This window comes from Rattus norvegicus, chromosome 3, assembly GCF_036323735.1.
Source record: "Rattus norvegicus strain BN/NHsdMcwi chromosome 3, GRCr8, whole genome shotgun sequence".
NCBI classification, from domain to species: Eukaryota; Metazoa; Chordata; class Mammalia; order Rodentia; family Muridae; genus Rattus; species Rattus norvegicus.
The window spans coordinates 23,340,994-23,362,715 of NC_086021.1; the positions used below are offsets into that span (position 1 = coordinate 23,340,994).

A 21,722-nucleotide genomic window follows, 5' to 3' on the forward strand; every position below is an offset into this window, starting at 1 on the left:
AGGTGACTGTAGAAACTAGAGGTTGCCATCCAAAGTCTTCTTCATTTCTTTCCTACCTTATATGTTATTTATCTATTTAAAGTTTTACTTCTTTAATTAAAAAATAAAATTACAGAAAATACATTTTGGCTATATTTTTTCTTCTCATTGAAATCTACACAAATACTCCAAACCTATCTACAAATCCATGCTTATGCTTTTTCTAGAACTCTATCTTTCCCTTTCTTAAGAATATAAAGCCTACCCAAAAATCAACTAAAAAAAAACACAAAAGTAATAAGACAAAATAATACCCAAACAAAAAAAATGAGACAAGGTATACACAGAGACACACAAAGAATTGTAGAGTCAATAATGTGCTGCCCAACACTCCAGGGCATGTTTTTTTTTCCCCTTTCTAGTGAGTGAAATTGGTATACCATGATACTGCTTTGGAGAAAATCAGTTTTTGCTTTGTCAGCAAGTTTCAATCACCAACGCCTTCTTGCTGGGGATGAGACTTTGTATATATGTTTCCTTCTCAGTGCTAGCTTTTTAATCTGGTTTGAGCTTGCACAGAACTTGTGCAAGCTGTCAGACTTCCTATGACTTCATATGTGTATCTGTATGATTGTGTTTTGAAAATATGGTTTCTTTGAAGTCATCACCTACCTCTGACTCTTTCATTCTTTCTGCCTCCTCTTCCATACAGATGCCTGACATTTTAGGTAAGGGGTATGATAAAAAAAAATCTCACTTATGATAGTGAGTTCAAAATTCCATCACTATCCAAACTCTATATTAGTTCCCTTCAACTGAAAGAAAGCTTCTCTTACGGAGGCTGAACATGGCACTGATCTACACGTATAACAACAGTACATTAGCAGGAGCCATTCACATTATTGCTATGTTCCTTTAGAATAATAAAATTATTGCTTTTCTCTAAATGTATGTGAAAATACACACACAAACACACACATGTATATACATATAGATATATATACATATTTATACATGTACATATATATACATATATACATATATATATTCTCAGGTTTGTGGCTACTTTATCAGTGTCAGATATGAATTCTGTCTCACAGAGTGGGGCTCAAATACAATGTAAAAGAAAAGAGGTTGTTTATTCACACATTTATACCAATATTAAGTGAGTACATTTTTTAACTAATTGACTGTTATAGATTATAGGATTATATCTAAATATTTTTTCCCTTCCAGCATCATAAGCACTAGTCAATAGGAATGAAACATTTATCTGGGCTTTAGCTACTTCTCCATGTTTGACATTGTATGTTATCCTCAGCACTAAACATTTATTATCATGTTATAGAGGGTAAATAATACCCAGAAGAATGGCCTGTGATGGGAGGGGTGATCTATGATATTGTCTTTCATCAATGATTTAAGAATATGCAAGGCATTCCTGGCCGAATGTTTTACATGGTGACATATGATATCTATTTAGAACTTCATCTTTGATGACTCTATCTATCTTCCTTTCATATAATGTGTGTGTGTTTGCATGTGTGTGTGTGTGTGTGTGTGTGTGTGTGTGTGTGTGTGAGAGAGAGAGAGAGAGAGAGAGAGAGAGAGAGGAAGAAGAGGAGGATGGAAGGAGGGAGGTGGAGGAAGAATGAAGAAGGAGGAGGAAGAGGAAGAAGAGGAAAAGTCATGTGGAGTTCAATAGAATATGTATTCTATTAGGTTTTAGATAAGCAACAATAACAATTGCTATCATGTATGGTTATTAGTTTGACATAGTTCCCACTAAGACTATTGCATGATCAATTTAATTTTATCCTCACAGTGAACAGAGGAGGAATGTTACATCTCTAAAAATATGTAGATTTTCACAGTGTTATATCTTTCAGACATCCACAGATGAAACACAGGTCTGTCAGAAACCAACTATGTTGATCAGCATGATACCTTGCAGCATTAGCTAGCATATGCGTTGCTCAGTTTGAGTCTTGTCCTTTTAGATATCTATTCCATTTCTTTCTATACTGAAATGGCCAGTGAATGCTGCAATATTTCAAATCACTGCTTCAGTTAGATCAGGTATCTGGAGTTAGTCAGATGGATCAAGAGAAAAGAGACAACATTGATTGCTGACACTGCAGTGCATCGGGAGGAAAGCAAAATGCTCAGTCTGGCAGAGAAGAGCAGTCATTTCAACTACTTGTACCCAGAGTGTTGAACTAGCAAAATATCTGACTTTTTAGTTTATTTTTTCACAGGACACCTTTGTAAACATGTCAGTTAGAGAAATGCTTGTTGGCTGCTTAAGCCTTAGCTGTGTAGATACAGTATGTCTAAACTTTTATTTCTGCTTGAACTTACTATTTCCAGAAGCCCAAATCATATCATGATACAAAAAAGGAAATGAATTCACAACTTGAAGTAACATTTCAAATCAGTTGGAAACATTCTAAATTATGATTATCAAAACACATTGATTTCTGTTTAGGAGGAGACATTTGAAATTATGAAAAGTAAATAGCAATGGCCACATTCTAAAAGCTCTTAGATGACATGGGGCAGGTTTTATTATCAGACCATAGAAATTCCGAATCCTGACTGTAAATATAATTTACCAAATTTACAGAGAGTGAAAACAGCAGTCTTCAGAATTACTCAGAAGTGACGATAAGAGATAACCTAGTGTGGGAAAGAACTTGCTGCAGAAAGAAGAGAATTCAAATTTCTGTGCCCGCACTTTAAAACAGTCATGGTTGTATACAGCTATACCCCAGTGCTATGATGACAGAGAAAGAATTTCTGGAGCTTGTGCACAGCAAGATAGCATCAGTATTAGTGAAAGGCTTTGAATTGAAAAATTGTGTAGAAAAACATAAAAGAGGATACTATTTACTTTCTCTGTCTTCCTCTTGAACACATAGGCATGAAGACACAGACAGAGAGACAGACAGACAGACAGACAGACAGACACACACACACACACACACACACACACACACACCATATAACACACACTAATTCTTGGTGGTCATGTACTGAGGAATATTAAATTAATAATTTATAACCTTGAACTCATGAAAATGTCCACTTGACCGTTATAATTGCCATTGATCATGAATACTATTTTGTGAACCATGGATCTACATATGTAAAATAAATCAGTTGTCAGAATAAAGTAAGGGCATGACATATTAATATTAGAAAATTTAAAAAACATTAGTTTAATATTTTTGGTGTGTGTGTGTATGTGTGTGTGTGTGTGTGTGTGTGTGTGTGTGCTGCATGTGTGTGTGTTCACGTAGGTCTTCTGATTCCACAGCATGTGTATAGGCCAGATGGCCAATTTCTGTAATGGGTCATTATCTATGGATTCCTATAATTAAAGTGAGGGTGTTAAGCTTGTTCTGCAAGTCCTTTTTCCCTCTTGCTGGCCAAACATAATTTTCAAAATTTAAATGAATTTCTTATAAGCAATTGATGAAGGTTATTTACTCATCATGAAGTTAGAAGTTCATATTGAAGCTCAGCAAGTCTCTGGAGTGACAATTCCATTTTATGTCAGCATAGGAGACTTGGATATCATTTGATAAGGGCTTATGACTAGTTACATTAATATTCATAAAATGACCAAATTGTATGATCCTTGAAGAAGATACCATTAAATTGGAAGACAAAGAACAAGAGCCAAATAAGTCCAGCAGCTACTGAGATGCAGTCACTGACTGAGCTGAGCCTGAGCAAACATCAAAGAAACAGTGAGCTGTACTGTAGCCTAAGTAACGATACAAGCAAAAGCACTAAAATTCCTTGAATGAGGCATATAGGTATGGGAAAAGCTCTTCAACCTGGGACTTCACTTGACTTAGGCTGCATAAAAATCTACCTTCCAGAAATATACCTAACAATGAAGTTGCTCACCTCATCTCACCTGCATGAAGCTGTATACATACCAAACAATGGACTAAGACTCCCTGCACATAACATTGTTTATAAACTTCTCTTTCATGATCAACTTCCATTCAAAAGTATTCAAGACCATATCCACATACTGGAGGGAGAAATCTGTTTCAACTGGCCTGAGACAGTTTAGAGTATATACTCAGTAAGTCGTATTGAATCCTCTGGGAAAACTTTCAAGGGAAACATCCTTAATGTCATATACCTAGTGATAATTGAATATGCATTTGATTAAATCAAATGCATCATGGAAACTGATGTTCACAGTAAATTAAGGATTGCCTAATCAAAAAAGTCAATCAAAACAGAAATATCCACACTGAACTCTGCATAAACAATTCCTCCTTCTTGAGAGGTCCACAAATTAAAGCTACACTGAATACCAGTGTTTCTCACTTTGCTTTTGAATAAAGTTTCTTTGTCACCTTGCCCTCTGTGACTTCTTGTAATAAGATGAAAACATCCTGGAAACACCTCACCTAGACAGTAACCTCAGATAAAACTGATAAGCATCTTCTTCAAATAATGACACGAATTATGGAAGCTCTAAAAGAACTCTCCTGTTACTTTCTTGTAAGAACTTCTAAGAATGACACAAGCCATGTCTAATCTCATGCCTATTCAATGAAATCAGAAGTTATAAAAAAATTCATCCTATTGTTGTTTTTTGTACCAATTTCAACTTTAAGATATTAAGTACAATCACATTGGAATTCCTGTTTTCTCAGAAGTTTTGATAATGTCACCTACAATTAAGCAAGAGGAGAATCCTTAATGAATTTCTCTAAAATACATTTGCATGATAGATAAAAATATTAACTCTAGGATGAGAATATTAGAAAAATGCTTGTTTCTGTGTTACTGCATTGAAAATGTAATTTATACCCCTTTGTCATTTTCAAAATGCAGATGTTCATAGTATACATATTAGATTATGTGGACTATTAATAATAATAAATGTTTCTAACAATAATTGAAGAACAGAGCCAGTACTTTGAGACAATAATGCTTCTGTCACCTTTAATGTATATAGTTTTTGCTATAGGTACACAATGATTTCTACATATGAAAGTCTAAATGCTCTACAGCTCATGCTTTCTGGTTTCAAGAAGTGAAAACTTCAGTAATAGCTTTTAACTTCAAAATCAAAATGAAAACAAAATGCATGAACAGAAAGAACAGAAGGAAAATAAAAGAAGGGAAGGAAGAAGGCATGGAAGGAAGGAAAGAAGGAAGGAAGGAAGGAAGGGAACAGGAAGAAACAGGAAGAGATTTGGTAAGTTGCTCATTTGACAGGCTACATGCCAGTATGGAAGACACCTTGGATGAGTTCCAAAACTGTACAAGATCAGGCATGGTAGTTCGTATCTATAATTTATTGGTGAATATCAGACATTCAAAGTCATCACTGGATATATAGTGAGCTTCAGGCAAGTCTGGGGTTTATGAGGCCCTGTGGAAAAAAGAGAGAAAGAGAGAGGGAAGGAGCTAGGGACCTAGGGGTAGAGGAAGAAAGGAAGGACTGACTTCGAGCGATAGCGACGCAAGATGGCAGCCACCACAGGCTTGGGAGAAAAAGTCCTTTGAGATTTCCGACTGTTGGAAGAGCTGGAAGAAGGCCAGAAAGGAGTAGGCGACAGCACAGTTAGCTAGGGTCTTGAGGACGATGAGGACATGACACTCACAAGATGGACCGGCATGATAATTGGGCCTCCACGAACAATTTATGAAAGCCGAATATGCAGCCTTAAGATAGAGTGTGGGCCACTCTAGTATCCAGAAGCATCCCAGTCTGTGAGATTTGTAACAAGAGTCAATATGAACGGCATGAGCAGTTCCAATGGAGTGGTGGATCCACGAGCCATGGCAGTGCTGGCAAAGTGACAGAATTCCCACAGCATCAAAGTCATCCTGCAGGAACTGAGGCGCTTGATGATGTCAAAAGAGAACATGAAGCTGCCACAGCCACCTGAAGGACAGTGTTACAGCCATTAGTCATCAAGGCCCCGGCCTCCCTTCCCCATCCAACCCAAGTCTTCATTTTCAACAGTAGTGAATTTTCTAGATCCATCTGTAGACCTCAAAGTACTCGAGAGGAAGCTCCACTCAGAGTTCATCCTGAGACACTGCTCTGATACTAACTTCTTGTCCATTTGAAATACCTAAGTTGTGCTGTGTAACATCATCTGTCGAGTATAACCGCTGTCTGCCTGGTTGAACTTCTGGGATCAATAAGGTGTGTTGAAATCGGTTTCCTTTGGGAGCGGTGGGCATAGCTAACGCAACTGTGGACAGACACGTCTCACACAATCACCTGCTGCTGGCACTTGGCCTGGGTATGCCTTTGCCTGCCCCGCCCTCTGCCACAGCTGTGTGGTGGCCCATAGAATAGATGGGGAGGTTTCAGGTAGCAGCCGTGGGACTGACCACCACTAGGCTTGGGGTGCTCTGGCTTTCTTAAGTCTTAAGTGATTGCCCCATCCAAGCCATGGTCCCCACTCCTCCACTTCCACCCTTGGTCAAAGCTTAAATTGTAACCTCCCCTCCCCTGAAATTGGCCGCGGGTGAGGAATTCAGAGCTTCCAGTCTCCCCACCTTTAACAAGGGGTGCTGCTTTCCCCTCCTCAAGTCCCTTGTTGCCCATTACCACCCAACACTTGCTGTGGCCAGAAGCCATCAGATGAGGTTGAAAAAGCCTGGCCTCCCTCCCTTAGCTCTGGACCACACTTGTTCACCTGCCACCAGCCTGGGAAGGGAGCGCTGGGCCCGTGGCCCTGCCACCACCATCAGCTCTTGAGCTTTGAGCTCAGGTCTAGAGGTGAACAGAGCAGTCACAGGGTGACTCAGACGGGCCACCGCTCAGGGTCCTTGGATATATGCCTAGAGAAAGGCCATGTGGAGAGTCCTCGGTGCACATGGTTCTGAGTTGGTTCCTTTTCCCATAATTGCTTTGTTTTTACACGTTGAAGAGGTTTGAACAGGGCTCTCAGTCACCCTGACCACCCATCGGGTCTGGAGTGGAGTCTGACAGCTGGAGCATGAGGCCCTGACTCTGGCAACTCAGGTTTCAGTGTTGCTCCTCAGACCCTGGGCAGGGACCCAGAGGAGCTCTGTGTCACCATGTTCACAGATCGTTTGCAGATAGGTGGGCCTGGCTCCTGGCTACTGGCTCATTGACAAGCTCCCCACTCTGTTCAGGACCACTAAATGTTGAAATGTGGATGCATACTGAAATAAAGGCAATTCGAGGTGTTGCAAAGGGGAAAAAAAAAGACTGAGGAAATGACACACTGATGATTCTTTCTTAGTCCATTGAAGCCTCATTAAGTTTCAAATTTTTCAAACTAGCCATATGTACAGCAAAATTCAAAAAGACAATGATAATAACCACATGGCAGTCACTTGGGGAGGGAATTTGCTCACAGTGGTAGAATGTAAATGAGCCGAGTTGATAGTATAAGAATAAGGCAAATCCTCAACTGATTGATTTGAAGTATCTTTTCCCACATATGAGCTTACTTTAATGAGAGGAATTGTGGACATGTCAACCTTTAATGAAGTACAATTTTTTAAGCCTTCTCTATTCCTATTTTCAGTCATGGTGACTTCATGCAGGATTTTCTGATAGTATATATCAGTATGATATCATCTTACTAAAATCAATAGGAAATACAGTCCAAATTTTTGAATCCCAATTAATTAAAGATGAATATTTACACAAAATTATTTGTATCAAATTCGACGAAGTTGTTTTCATGAATAAGAAAGGCACACAGAGCTAAACCCTTAACAAAAATTAAAATCAGGACCTATAGAAAAGGCTCATGGGTTTTCCTTGGTCTCTAGTAGAGAACCTAAGTTCAGTGTCCAGTATCTATACTTGGTGGGTCATTACTACTTGTCAATCAAGCTCTGGAAATTGGGTACCCTCTCCTACATTTTGCAAGTACCTGTACTCATTTGTGCCCACATGTACAGATGCATGAAACAAATATTTAAAACTGCTTTTATATATATAATACTAAAAAAAGTCAAAAAGAAAATGAAGGACAAAGAACAGTGATTTGAATGTAAGTCATGTTAATACTCTACATATCTATAAAAATAGTCATTTAACATAACCTTGAAACAGCATAATTCAGATAGTTAAAATGCAGTCCCACACTCCTACCCAGTATTTAATATCAAATTACTCTCTATAGTTATTCAAATCAATATTCAATTCAATAATTTCTACAGGTGCATTTAATAGTCTTTGTTCATTATACTAATCAAAATCTATGTTGTAGTTATTTGAAGAGAAAGAATTTTATGAATCACGTGATATCAACTGAATAAATATGAAAATTATGTATGCAAACTTTACAAAAGTTAGTTTCAACACAAAAGTATAAATTTACAATTTAATAAACAAGGAACTAATTGATCAACCAAATGTTAACAACTAAAATTCATCTATATATGCAATAGAAAATAATATTTGAGATATAAAATTAAGACTTTCGTTAGTTAAATAATGCATAAGTTATTTTACTTAAAAAGAAAATCTTATGATCGTATTAATACAGCTAGAAAACATTAAGAAAAAGCTTAATACTCTTAAAAATGGGATACATATGCACACAAATTTAGAAAAGTTTGATACATATACATTATATTATAATGTCATTTCAAAAGTTAGAACTATCATTTTGTTTGTTATGAATGAGAGGAAGATGTTTCAGACCGCAAACAGAAATAAAATTTTCTGGAAGTTTACATAAATAAAAGGCATTTACATAAATAAAAAATTTTAATAACATCTCCATCATAATTAGATGAGTATGTTCCTGCCTTCTTGCAATGAACATTGAATTGATCTCTATTGTATCAAGAAAATTGTGATAGCTGTTAGGTACAGAGAATGAAAAGCTGTCCTCTGGACAGCTCATGGTTATCACGCTCATGAACCCACAGCACCTGTGTTAACACAATACTTTCACATGATCAAGCCAGCTAGAGTCAGGGCTTCGATGGGGTGACCAACCCTTGCCAATGCCATATTGTGGGGCTTTTGACATTTGATGGCTACTGGTGAATGAAGAATCATTCCTTTTTGGGGGGGGGGGTATTGCCTTGGTAATTTGCTTGTGCTTCAATAGATTCCCTTCACGAGTGACACTAGATTCTGATTCTTTGATGAGATCTAAAAAGTAAACAGATGAATACATGGGGTCAGGAGATATATTATAGGAAATCTGGTGAGATTTGGTAAAGAGAATGTAGAGTGCATACAAGTATATTTCTTTATATAAAAAATAAAGAAAAATATGAAAGGACAAATGTTTACTTAATTAACAGAAGATAGAATATCTCTATAGAGAAATTCTAAATAGCTTATAAACATAAAGCTAGAAATAATAGATGAGTTTAAAAGAGGTACAAATTTTCTTCAGTGTTTAAGAGATCATCGTAAGAGATCATGGGAGAGAATGTAATGTATTATAATATACTTTCAAATGTAAAAGATTATAACTTTAGCTTAGTAATAAATACAAGGTTTTTCACAGACTGAGATTATGTACAATCAGTTTGAGCTAATTCCTCCCTGTTAAATTATAAGCATTTCTAAATTCCTCAGAAAAACAGCCTTAGAATAACTACTTTTAGTCCCCCAAAGTTCAGGGAATTGGGGCAAAAACTCTTCAATGGTTTCTTCAAGCTGTACATAATTATTTTTATATTTACTACTAAACTAAAATTATGATCTTTTACATTGGCACAGAATTTATTTGATACAAATTTAGATTTTTTAGATTTTCTTTAATATAAATTTCTCATTGATTTAAAATTAATATTGTTATTCTGATGTACAAGTATTGTGCCTATACAACACATTTCAGCATAGATGGCTTATACCCAGTCCTTTTCGGCTATTAAAAAATGAAGCTGAGATGATTAAGCTCATGAGTTTAAGGCCAAATAGCAAATTCATGTCTCTAAGTTTATTGTTAGAATGCTTTCAAGATAATTTATTAAGATAATGAATGGACAACAGTCCAGATTGCTTATATAGTTAGATGGTTTCTAAAAAACACCGGAAGTCCACAAAATATGACATTTAATGTTAACTTTTACTGAGACATGTCTGCTCCCACCAGCTCCCCCTTGGTATATTCAAAGAAGAAATTGAAAATCTCCACCTCCATGTGAGGTGATTTATTGTGGCTGACAGGCACTATGCAAAAATTGCTCCAATTCTTCTACAGACTAATTACTGTCCAGAAAAGGAAACATTGCAGAATAAGTTGGCTGAAGATTTCTGCCAAGCCAGAATGATTAGCCCTTCAAAATTCAGTGTTTCAAAAGTCTGTCTGATGATCCTAGGCCAGAAGCCTGAAGACTTGCTCTCACGTGTTGCTCACAGGGGACTGTGCAAACAGAAAATTGTCTCTATAATCTGTCTCAGTTCTAGAAGCCATGCTAGGCTTCCTATATTTACAGATATATGGCTCATTCTCAGATTACTGGCAGGGTTGAAAACTTAGTATAATCTTATAACCCACTCAGACTATTTAACTTTGAGAATACGTATTTAATTAGTTAGTTATCAGATAATACATGAGCTAGCCAGGATATAACAGATTTTAAGCCTTTTAAAAGCTAAAATATATAACTAAATGTTCTGTTTAACTGATAAAAGTTGGGCTGGGTGTTAGGTACATCTTATACTTTTAAATTACAGAATGATAATAGTTGTGCTCAACTTATATTTGAGAAAAAAGTTTCTGTTTTTTTTTTAATTAAAAGGGTAAAAGAGTAGATTGATGTCGTTATTAAGGGAAGGGAGGTACAGGATAGAACCAGGCCTGTCATTGAATAAGAAGGAAGGATGGGTGGGAGAAAAGTTTTAGAGAGGCAGAGGAAGCCAGAGTGAGAATGTGAGAGCACAGAGAACATGGCAGTAGATTTTTAGATGCCTCTCTGTACATATTACAGGTTGTTATGACTATTCTCAAGGGATGGGTGTGTACAGGATTTTGTGCTGTCTAGATTGGCAAATTATATCTTATCAATTGGATCAGAAAATATTGTTTGATGTGTTCTTTCATAAGGCAACTTAATTGAGTTTAAGAGAGTGTATGGTGGCCAGATGCATGGGCCTACCAAAGAATTGGGATGTGTATGCCTGGTGTGATGGAAACCCAACCAAGAGGGCTGTGGATGAGGGAGGAGCAGCCTGACAGGGTGCCGTGTTGGGAAGAATAGTGTGTCAGAAAGCAGATGGGGCAGCATGGAGCCACTGAGATAAATTATTGCTATTTCCAATGGCACCAGAAATAATAAGGGACTGAGACAGCTAGGGTATACCTGGGAACCAGTTCTGTCGGGTTTTTTGTTTTGTTTTGTTGTTTTTATTTTTACTGCAGCACATATATTGTGTGTCGAGTGTCCTGAAGGGAAAACATGCTTAAGTCCTTGAATATGAAGTGATTTATTGCATCATAGCCACATATAACCATGATGGGATACTAAAGACAAAGATAGGAGAGTGAGGATTTTTAATTTCTAAGAAATTATAGGATTTTGGTGTTCCTCAATCATATGATTTTTTTGTGTAGGATATATACCTTGTGATCTAGACTAATAGATGAATCACAGAAAGAAAAAAGGTGGAGGCAGAGTTACCATTAAAGGTTTTTGGGGCCTGGGAATCAGATGAAAGGGACAGAGAAACTACAAGTCCACAGAATATGTTGCTTATCAATTATATTGAGAGGTTACAAAGGGGATGGCAGGTTTGAGGAAAGCAGCCAGTTAGACAGGACTGTGATCTAACACTTCCCTGCTTATGAAAGAAAATTCAAAAGTCACATCCAGCTGGAAAGTCTTATGAATACTATGAAGTACCTATTAATGTGGGGAGCCAGGACTGCCCAAGGCTGTCTGAAAGACCTGGACAAAAGAATAACTGGAACACTAGTTCTATGCCCTTACCCAGGATCACACTTGTCAAGGCCTGTCTGATGCTGAAGCCAATGTCTTAAAGGAGTCAAGGTTGAGGGAAGAGACTCTTCCCTTAGGTTGTGGTTATCAGTTCTTAGGCAGCTGTAACTGTGGTATCCCATGTTCTTTTCGTCAGCATTGTCTGACGTAATCATTTGCTGACTTAGTTGTTCCCCATGTACAACCACCGGTACCCCCAGGACTGCAAATTATAAATATGATTCTACAATTTCTAATAAAGTGCAAATAAATTTCAAGCAATCTTCCCAAAAATGTTTACTAACAGCAATCACATTTTAAATCAGACAAACTAAAAATAAATTGAACACCATGTGCTCCAGCTGTATATCCTCGGGACATAACCCCAAGACACCAAATTACTACAGAGGTACTTGTACAGTTTCACCCATTGTTGCTTAGTTGCCAGCAGGGAGGAAATGCAATTCATATGAATCCTAATGGGGTGACTGCTCCGCTTTTCCTATCAGTTATTTTGCTATACTGCCACTATGCCATTCTCATCATGCAATCCTAGATAACACAGTGATCTATGAATCCAAGATATAATGTTTGACTATGTAATTGCAAATATTGGAAGAGAAATGCAGTCTTAAACACTGCTATTTATTTATTTAAATGTCCCTGTTTGTTTTATTCCAGAGACTGTGCTGCAAAAGGTATATACACACTTCTCCCTCATTTCCTCTGCTGAAGGCTATGTGGCTCAGTTTTAATTCTCATGTGATAAAGTATCAAATTCTCTATACTATTTCAAGAGATGTATCTCTCTTATTACTTTTCTATTTAAAGAGTCTAAACTGTCCTTATATCAAACTATGCTGTTTATATAACAGGCAAACCCAGAAATATGAACTGTGCTTCACAAGGTAAGTATGCAAAATACGGTTTTATAGAATTGCTTGTAATGCATCTACTCCTATTTTTATTTTCTGGTCTATTCAGGTGTGTTTTTTTTTTAAAGATTTATTTATTTATTATATATAAGTACACTGTAGCTGTCTTCCGATACACCAGAAGAGGGCATCAGATCTCTTTACCGATGGTTGTGAGCCACCATGTGGTTGCTGGGAATTGAACTCATGACCTCTGGAAGAGCGGTCGGATGCTCTTAACCGCTGAGCCATCTCTCCAGCCCTCAGGTGTGTTTTATAATATCCACCTGCAGAGTTATCTATGGAAAATTACAAACAAAAGCAAAAACAGAAAACAATTAAGATCTGTTATCAAATCTTAAGCAAACATTCACCACTCTAGGACTGGGAAATTGCTCAGTGGGTAGACACATATGGACCTGGGTGTGAATATTCAGCATGTATACATAATGCCAGGCATAGGGGATAGCTACACATAACTATTACCTCTGAATCCTGAGGGCTCACTGACTAGTTCTCCAATCCCACCCTAAATTTCTAGTTCAACAAGAGAACTTACGTCAAGAACAGTGAACAGCACTAAGGAAGATGCTTGAAATCCTTCTCAGAACTCCAAAAACACATGCACAGATAGGTAAAGCCACACAGTTACAGGCATGCACCACACACTCACATCCACCAACATTCTTATAACACACAATACCACAGATACATAGAAAATGGTTAAGGGACTGCAGGGTAATTCTTAATTTGCTGTTGTCACCCAGCATGTATCTTAGATACTGATAATAACCAAGAAAAGATTAAGCTGGAAGAGAGTTTTTCCATAGTTTTAACTTTATTTTTCCTTTATTTTAATTCAATTAAAATGCTTTCATAATTTTACACAAAATACTATATCCAGACTTATGGAATTATAGAATCACCCAGGACAAAAACTTTTGAGCATGTCTGAGAGAGAGAGAGACATCAGACTGGAAGAGTTCTAGTGCAAAGGCCCTCCAGCCAGAAGCTGGAACCCAGATGCCCTTCAACAGAGGAATGGATACAGAAAATGTGGCATATTTGCACAATGAAGTACTACTCAGCTTTTAAAAACAATGACTTCATGAAATTCCTAGGCAAATGGATGGAACTAGGAAATATCATCCTGCGTGAATTAACCCAGTTCGTAGATAATAGTCCAAAGCTTGGAATACCCAAGATACAATTCATAGACCATATGATGCTCAAGAAGGATGAAGAACAAAATGTGGACACTTCAGTCCTTCCTAGAAGGGGGAACAAAATACTCAAGAGGGAGGGGAATATAGGGACACAGTGGAGCAGAGACTTAAGGAAAGGCCATCTAGATGCTGCCCCATCTGGGGATCTATCACATATGCAGCCACCAAACCTAGTTAGTATTGCTGATGCCAAGAAGTCCTTACTGATGGGAGCTGGATGTGGATGTCTCCTGAGAGACTCTGCCAGAACCTCACTGATATAGACAAGCACGCTTGAAGCTAAACATCGGACTCCATGGGTCTCCAATGAAGGAGTGAAGGAAGAGCTGAAAGGGTTTTCAAACCCATAGAAAGAACAACAATATCAACCAGCTAGACTAATCAGTGCTCCTAGGGATTAAACTACTAACCAAATAGTACTCATGTAAAAGCCTAACGCTTCAGTTGCATATGGAGCAGAGGATGACATTGTCTGGCATCAATAGGAGGAGAAGCCCTTGGTCCTGTAAATGCTCCTTTCTCCAGTGTAGGGGAATGGCATGCTATTGAGGTGCGAATGGGTGAATGGGAGGAAAAACATCCTCATGGAAGCAGGGTGTGGGGTGTGGGAGAGTGGGTAACTGGGCAAGGGAATAACATTTGCAATGTAAATATATAAAATATCAAGTTAAAAATGTTACTACTGCCCTTAATAACCCCATATATTTTTAAAATCCATTTGTCAAAATTCTTACTAAGTCTGTTTTGTTTTCACACATGGAATATAATGGATTAACACCATATCTGGGAATATCTTCTCAATATTAGATATAACATCTGAATATGTGATTATTTATATCCATTTTTTGTTCAAGAAGAATCCGATGCCAAAGAAAATTTCCTCTTTTTGATTAGCATGGAAATTATATTCAAAATAAGCTAATTAAATAAAGGATACCTGAGTGTATACACATTCATATACATATTCATATATAGGAATATGTGTGTATATATGTATACATGATGTAGGCCTCCTTCACAGGGCATCTAGGCCTTAACAGTTCCCTCAGGCCTTCATGTTTTACCTAGACCTTTAACAGCCTGCAGCTTTGCCCTCTGAGCAACCAGTCTACAGAGGAATTCATAGAGAAACCCTGCCTGAAAAACTAGGGGAGGGAGACGAACAGATTAACAGATTGATCTCTCTCTCTCTCTCTCTCTCTCTCTCTCTCTCTCTCTCTCTCTCTCTCCCTCTCTCTCTCTCTCTGTGTGTGTGTGTGTGTGTGTGTGTGTGTATATGTGTGTGTGTGTGTATATGTGTGTGTGTGTGTGTGTGTGTGTGTTCAACTGAGGAGGCACTGTCAAATAAATGTTTGCCCATCCTCTGTAAGCCAGTCCACCCCAATACTGCCTTTCCTTTTCCTTAGTTTGTTTGGTTTATTCCAAGTTAATTGTATCTGTTTCTTTAATTTCCTCTTCATTTCTTTAGTTGAGTCAGGGGTCTTTGCACATAAGCCCTGGAAATCAGTACCTGGATCAGGTCTGCAGCCTGCTCACAGGGTTCTACACACCTCCACCTCCCAAGTGATGCAATAAAAGACATGCAGCACCACACCTGGTTTCTTTTCACTGTACATTTACTATAGTTCCAATGTTCATTCAGGTCTGAGAGAGGAGGGAGGGAAGGAGGAAAGAGAGACAGAGAGTAACAGAGAAACAGTGACAGAGAGGGAGAATTGTAGGTTATTGTTCCATCTCTTCAATCACTGTTGTTCGCCATCTTGGCAATCATGCCCCGCAACCCTTCCTTGGGTAAGATCAAGCATAATGGCGGCAACCATATAATTCCTGCTTAGTAGCACTGAACACTCCAGTCATCACTACCTGTGGAGAATTGTAAGGGGGCTCCTCTGATCTAGAGAATAGTACCCTTGAATGGAATGAGAAGCACAACAAGCATTATTTGTTTTGAAACATAAGACGTGGAAAGAACTATATGTGTGGATTTACAGACAGAAAGACAGAGAGACAGAGAGACAGGATGGACAGACAGAGAGACAGGACGGACAGGACAGAACAGGACAGGACAGGAGAAAAAAACAAGAACACAAACAAAAACTCAAAATGGAAATCCAGTTCCAAATAGTCTCTGTCTGCACTGTCGCTCTAGTGTTGGTGGTCCAGCTTATAAAAGCTTATACATGAGTGGGTGCGTGAAATGCTGCTGGGTGTTCGGTTCAGGTCCAAGATTATTGTGGGTAACTAGACAACAAAGAAAGCAGTTAGACTGACTTCTACAGTGTTTGGTTTCTGAGTGTGTTATCACACAGAAGAACCTAACAGAATATGTAATGAATTCCAGCAGTAACAGCAGAAACAACCAATGAGAAAGTGTCCTTATAATATTAGTAACTGCAACAAAATGGCAGACTAGCCTGGTAACAGTTCCCTAGCCATTAAGTAATCTGACATAGGCCTTCTTCACATTGCATCTAGATAGGCCTTCCTATCTTCCTCTCCAGTGCTGAGACCAAAGTGAGATCAAAGTCATGCATCACCATGGGTGCCTTCCTTTTCATTTTTTCTTTCATCCTAGGAAGTGTGTGTGTGTGTGTGTGTGTGTGTGTGTGTGTGTGTGTGTGTGTGTGCAAGAGAGAGAGAGAGAGAGAGAGAGAGAGAGAGAGCGCTTTAGAGAGAGAGCTTTAAAATCAGCACTCAAGACTTTTTTCTTCCTATCCCTATCCCAATCCCCCCAAACCAGCAGTAAAGCCACCAGGACTAGAGACAGAGGAAGATGAAATCTCTAGTATGAAAAACTAGAGGAGGGAGATAAACAGATCTCTTTCTCTCTCTCTCTCTCTCTCTCTCTCTCTCTCTCTCTCTCTCTCTCCCTCTCCCTCTTTCTCTCTGTCTCTCTCTCTCTCTCTTTCTCTCTCTCTCTTTCTCTCTTCCTCATAATTTGTTAAAGTGTTCCCTTTGTGCTGTGTGGATTCTACTTTATTTAGCAAGTTTCACATCATACTAGCTCCAAAGCGGAGTCAACAGTCTCTTGGCGTGCAGGCAGTTGTTGCCTGCTTTAAATAATTTTTGGTGTGTTTGTTTGTTTGTTTGTTTGTTTGTTTGTTTGTTTGCTTCAAAACCCAGGGCCTGCCTTCGTTCAACAGATCCAAACCCAGTTCTCCAAGGGGAAAATGGAGTCAAGTCTGAAGTCATCGGCATTTAAGTCATCTGCCATTGACAGTCATAGGAGATGGGAATATCGTGCTTTCTCCAATGGAGATTCACCTGGGTATGCATCAACCACATATAAGGACAGGCCTGGGGTACAACTCGGTGGTGGATGGGGAGGAAGGATCTGGAAAGAGCTTTGCAATGGGAAACTATGATCAGAATGTTGCACAGAAAACAAAATTTGTACTTTAAAAAACAAAAAAACAAAACAAAACAAAACAAAAAGAAAAAGCTCCCGATATCTATCCAAAAAGGAAAGGAAAAAAAAACAACAGCAGAACTTTATTAACTGCAAATGTTCCATCTCCCTGTATCCAACCACTCCACTCCCAGATAGGTAGATGATAGTTTGCACTTCTGTCCCAGTTGGGCTATCAAGGTTAAGAAAAGGGGAACCACCTCTGTGGTTATGTGATACACACACGAAATAAAATAAAAGGAGTGGATAGACGTGCCTGGCATTTTAAGATGCTCAATTTCTTTGCCAGCTTCATTTTGTTTCATTCTTTTAAAGGTTTATTTATTTATTTTCATTTATATGAGTACACTAAAACCCTTTTCATATACACACAGCAGTAGAGTACATGGGATATCCCTTTGCAGAGGGTCGTGAGCCACTATACGGTTTCTGTGGCATGGAACTCAGGACCTCTGGAAGAGCAGAGTGGTGAGTGCTCTGAACCTCGGAGCCATCTCTCCAGCCCTTCTCAAGCTTTATTTAACTAAATATTAAACATGAATCAGAAACGCCAAATCCTGTAAATATGGTCCAGATTCAGTCTTACTTAGAAATCCAGAGCTGTCAGGGCGAGGCTGGGAGTGAGCAAAGGGAGTCTTCCTCTTGAGGGTGTGCTATCAATTCCATGACCATTTCCAAACAGCTCGGTGTGAGTCTAACTAAGGTTTTCTTCAGTCATTTGCCATGAGCCAGAGCACTGAAAGGACAGCAAGGGATCAGACATTCACACTGAAATCGTCACTCACTGATTTCAGGCAAAAAACTTGCCCCCCCCCCCCCTAAAGAGGCACCGCCTGGCTCAGCGCTGAAGCAAAGTGTGCTAGGGCAGCAGCAGTATTTCCCGGACAGTACTTCAGGGACATGCACATTCTCCAGCCCCACCCCACCCCACCCGCTCTCAGCTAGCTCCTGTCCACCCCTACCCCTTCCCCCACATACAGGGAGGAGGCCTTGTGTGTGTGGAGGGGGGAGATGGGAGTATCTCTTGAGAGAGGGTTCGGGTCTCCCAAACAAATAAATAACTAGAATCTTCATTTATTTACTTTATTTCATCGAGCATACCGTGGCAGAGGGAAAAGGAACAGGGAAACTAGGCCAACTGGTAGAGCTCCTTTCATTTTGTTTCAAAAAGGAAAAGCCAAAGAAACAACACTCCCTGGTTTTCGTGAAAGGAACATAATGGGAAAAGTTGAAACATCGGCTTGCCACTTAATACTTTGGCTTTTAATAAAAGGGCCAACAGATCTACCTCCTATTTGGTAAAAAAGAGAATAAAAAACCACAACAACGTTCTTTCAGCCAACTTCCCTTTAAACCTCTGTTAAACAGGAAGACTTTTTTTTAAAACATCATTTTAAATATTTAAATATGTATTTGTGTGTGTGTGTGTGTGTGTGTGTCTCTGTCTGTCTGTCTGTCTGTCTGTCTGTCAGTGTCTTCTGTATGGAGAGGATGTGCTGTAACACTCGGGACGGGGTGGTCTGGAGCCCATGGGTGATGCCGCACCGTCCCCCCAGTCACCTTCCCCATAGGGCCTTCCCAGCGGTCCCATAGCTGGTTTCCGGGCAACGCCATGGTGGAAGGGCGGCTGGCTGCGGCCAGTCACTGAACGGGGGGGGGGGGGGGGGGGGGTCAGCCACCAACCCCACCCCTGGCCACACCTGCGCCACCACGCCCGCCGCCTGAGCGCCCGCCAAACCCCCTGTTGGTAGGAAGGGGGACAGCGACAGCAGGACACTTGGAGGGGGGAGAAAAACGCACGGGTGGAGGGGTCGGGAGGAACGGGGAGTGGGAAAGATCCGCCGGGATCAACCGCACAGCCACACATGTGCCTCTGGGTTGAATCCTCTGGGCGGACTGCGCTGACCACACCTGTTTACCTCTTAACAGTTTCACGCCCTCTTTTAACTCTCTCTTCAAAGTTCTTCTCAACTTTTCCTTACTGTACTTGTTGGCTATCGGTCTCCTGCCGGTATTTAGCCTTAAATGGAGTTTACCACCCGCTTTGGGCTGCATTCCCAAGCAACCCAACTTCGCGAAGATCCGGGCCCGGCGCTCCTGGGCCCGCTACCGGCCTCACACCGTCCAAGGGCTGGGCCTCGATCAGAAGGACTTGGGCCCTCCACGAGCGGCGCCGGGGAGTGGGTCTTCCGTATGCCACATTTCACCTGCCACGGCAGGCAGCGGAGATTCGGCGATGGGCTCTTCCCTGCTGACTAATATGCTTAAATTCAGTGGGTGGCCATGTCTGATCTGAGGTCGCGGTCGAGAGGGGAAGGAGGAAAGGAGGGCGCGCGCGGTCACGGGCGGACTGACGAAGAGGAGAGCGAGAGGGCGCCGGGGTCCCAGGCTGGGGCCTGCGACCTCTCTACACCGGCCAGCTCCCACATCCCGGGGACAAGTAGCGTCAGCGCACGGACGCCAAAGCGTCACGCAAGCTGGCGCCCGAGCGGACAGCCCCCACAAGAGGGAGGGGGGAGGAGAGGTACCTGAGACCGGCCCCGGCGGGTGCGGTATCCCCCCACCCCTAGTCCAACCCTTGCAGGTTGCTCTCTCTGCGCGCACTGGCGGTAACGTGGCGGCGGCGGATGCACGGAACCAGTGGGCGGGGCCCGCCTCCCACCAGGCCAGAGGCCTGATGACCAACCCGGGCAACACGGTCCCTCTCGCGCCCAGGCACCCGACCGGCCCACGCCAATGTGTCCCCACAGTGGGGAGAGCAGGCGAGGACCGGAGCGGGAGCAGCGAAGCAAGCAGGAATGAGCCACGAGAAGGGTGGCCGGCCCACGGCGCCGGTGGATGGGGAGATCGAGGCCCACGCAGACCCACCGGGCGTGGACGAGCGCCGGACGCCGCCCACGTCTGAACTTCGGGAGACAAGCAGAGTCCCAGGCGCGCGACGCCCCCCACCCCAGGTGCACACGAGATGAGATCACGGAGCCGGTCCAGAAAGAGGCAGAATGACCTCGGTATGCCCAGGGCATGGCTGGCCAGTGGGCAAGGGAGGCGCCAGCCACAGAGGCAGCAGTGGTGGAGGCGGAGGCGGGCGCATGGAGGCAAGGACATAGGCAGACGAGTGAGCGAGCGAGCGAGCGAGAGAGAGAGAGAGAGAGAGAGAGAGAGAGAGAGAGAATGGAGGAGGTCCCTCGACCGACCAGACCTGACACCCTCCCCGCACCGCTCTGTAACGACCCCCGCCTTTCCCGAAATGCTCACTTGGCCGGCCGGCCGTGGCACAGGCCACGAATGCGACCAGGACCCGGGGACGCGCCTCCCGGTGAGAGAAGGGACTCACACAGGCCCGAGAAAGGACCAGACACCCCCTCGGCCTTCTCCTTTAATGATCCTTCCACCGGTTCACCTACAGAAACCTTGTTATGACTTTACTTCCTCTAGATAGTCAAGTTCGACCTTCTTCTCAGCCCTCCGACAGGGCCATGGGCCGATCAGGCCTCACTAAACCATCCAATCTCAAGCCTCACTAAACCATCCAATCGGTAGTAGCGAAGGGTGGTGTGTACAAACGGCAGGGACTTAATCAACACAAGCTTATGACTGGCACTTACTGGGAATTCCTCGTTCATGGGGAATAATTGCAATCCCCGATCTCCATCACGAATGAGGTTCAATGGGTTACCCGCGCCTGCCTTTGTAGGGTAGGCACACGCTGAGTCAGTCAGTGTGGCGCTCGTGCAGCCCCGGACATCTAAGGACATCACAGACCTGTTATTGCTCAATCTTGGGTGGCTGAACGCCACTTGTCCCTCTAAGAAGTTGGGGGACGCCGACCGCTCAGGGCGTCGCGTAACTAGTTAGCATGCCAGAGTCTAGTTCGTTATCAGAATTAACCAGACATATCGCTGCACCATCTAAGTATGGCCATGCACCACCACCCACGGAATCGAGAAAGAGCTATCAATCTGTCAATCCTGTCTGTGTCCGGGCCGGGTGAAGTTTCCCGTGTTGAGTCAAATTAAGCTGCAGGCTCCACTCCTGGTGGTGCCCTTCCATCAATTCCGTTAAGTTTCAGCTTTGCCACCATACTCCCCCCAGAACACAAAGACTATGGTTTCCCAGAAGATGCTTGACTATCATGGGAATAACATCGCTGCATCGCCAGTGGGCATCTGTTTAGTTATGTACCCCCATTTGTTTTTCTTTTTCTTTCTCTATTTCTCTTTCTTTTTCTTTCATTGGGGGAGGGGATGTTTTTAATTCACATTTTAAATATTA

The 21,722-nt window shown here is 41.4% G+C and overlaps 1 protein-coding gene and 1 pseudogene across 3 annotated transcripts; one reads left to right on the top strand and one right to left on the bottom strand.

The window, feature by feature from the left end:
* The first annotated feature begins 4,481 nt into the window (after positions 1 to 4,481).
* Positions 4,482 to 6,686, top strand: Ube2v1-ps10 (ubiquitin conjugating enzyme E2 V1, pseudogene 10; annotated as a pseudogene).
* Positions 6,687 to 7,996: 1,310 nt separating this feature from the next.
* LOC134486036 (uncharacterized) lies at positions 7,997 to 20,575 on the bottom strand. Of its 3 annotated transcripts, XM_063284803.1 has the most exons (4): positions 19,370 to 20,575; positions 18,037 to 18,186; positions 12,981 to 13,114; positions 7,997 to 9,121 (listed from the first exon to the last, which is right to left on the bottom strand). In XM_063284803.1, exon 1 carries the CDS (start codon positions 20,553 to 20,555, stop codon positions 19,593 to 19,595), a length of 963 nt encoding a protein of 320 aa, XP_063140873.1. In that variant the 5' UTR covers positions 20,556 to 20,575; the 3' UTR covers positions 7,997 to 9,121; positions 12,981 to 13,114; positions 18,037 to 18,186; positions 19,370 to 19,592. The 3 variants fall into 3 exon arrangements, with proteins under 3 accessions (XP_063140873.1, XP_063140874.1, XP_063140872.1); XM_063284804.1 differs by lacking the exon at positions 12,981 to 13,114; XM_063284802.1 differs by having other exon boundaries at positions 7,997 to 13,114.
* Positions 20,576 to 21,722: the final 1,147 nt, after the last annotated feature.

Coding starts and splice junctions, on each gene's coding strand:
- LOC134486036 (XM_063284804.1), bottom strand. CDS start 20,555: ATGTCCTTGCCTCCATGCGCCCGCCTCCGCCTCCACCACTGCTGCCTC.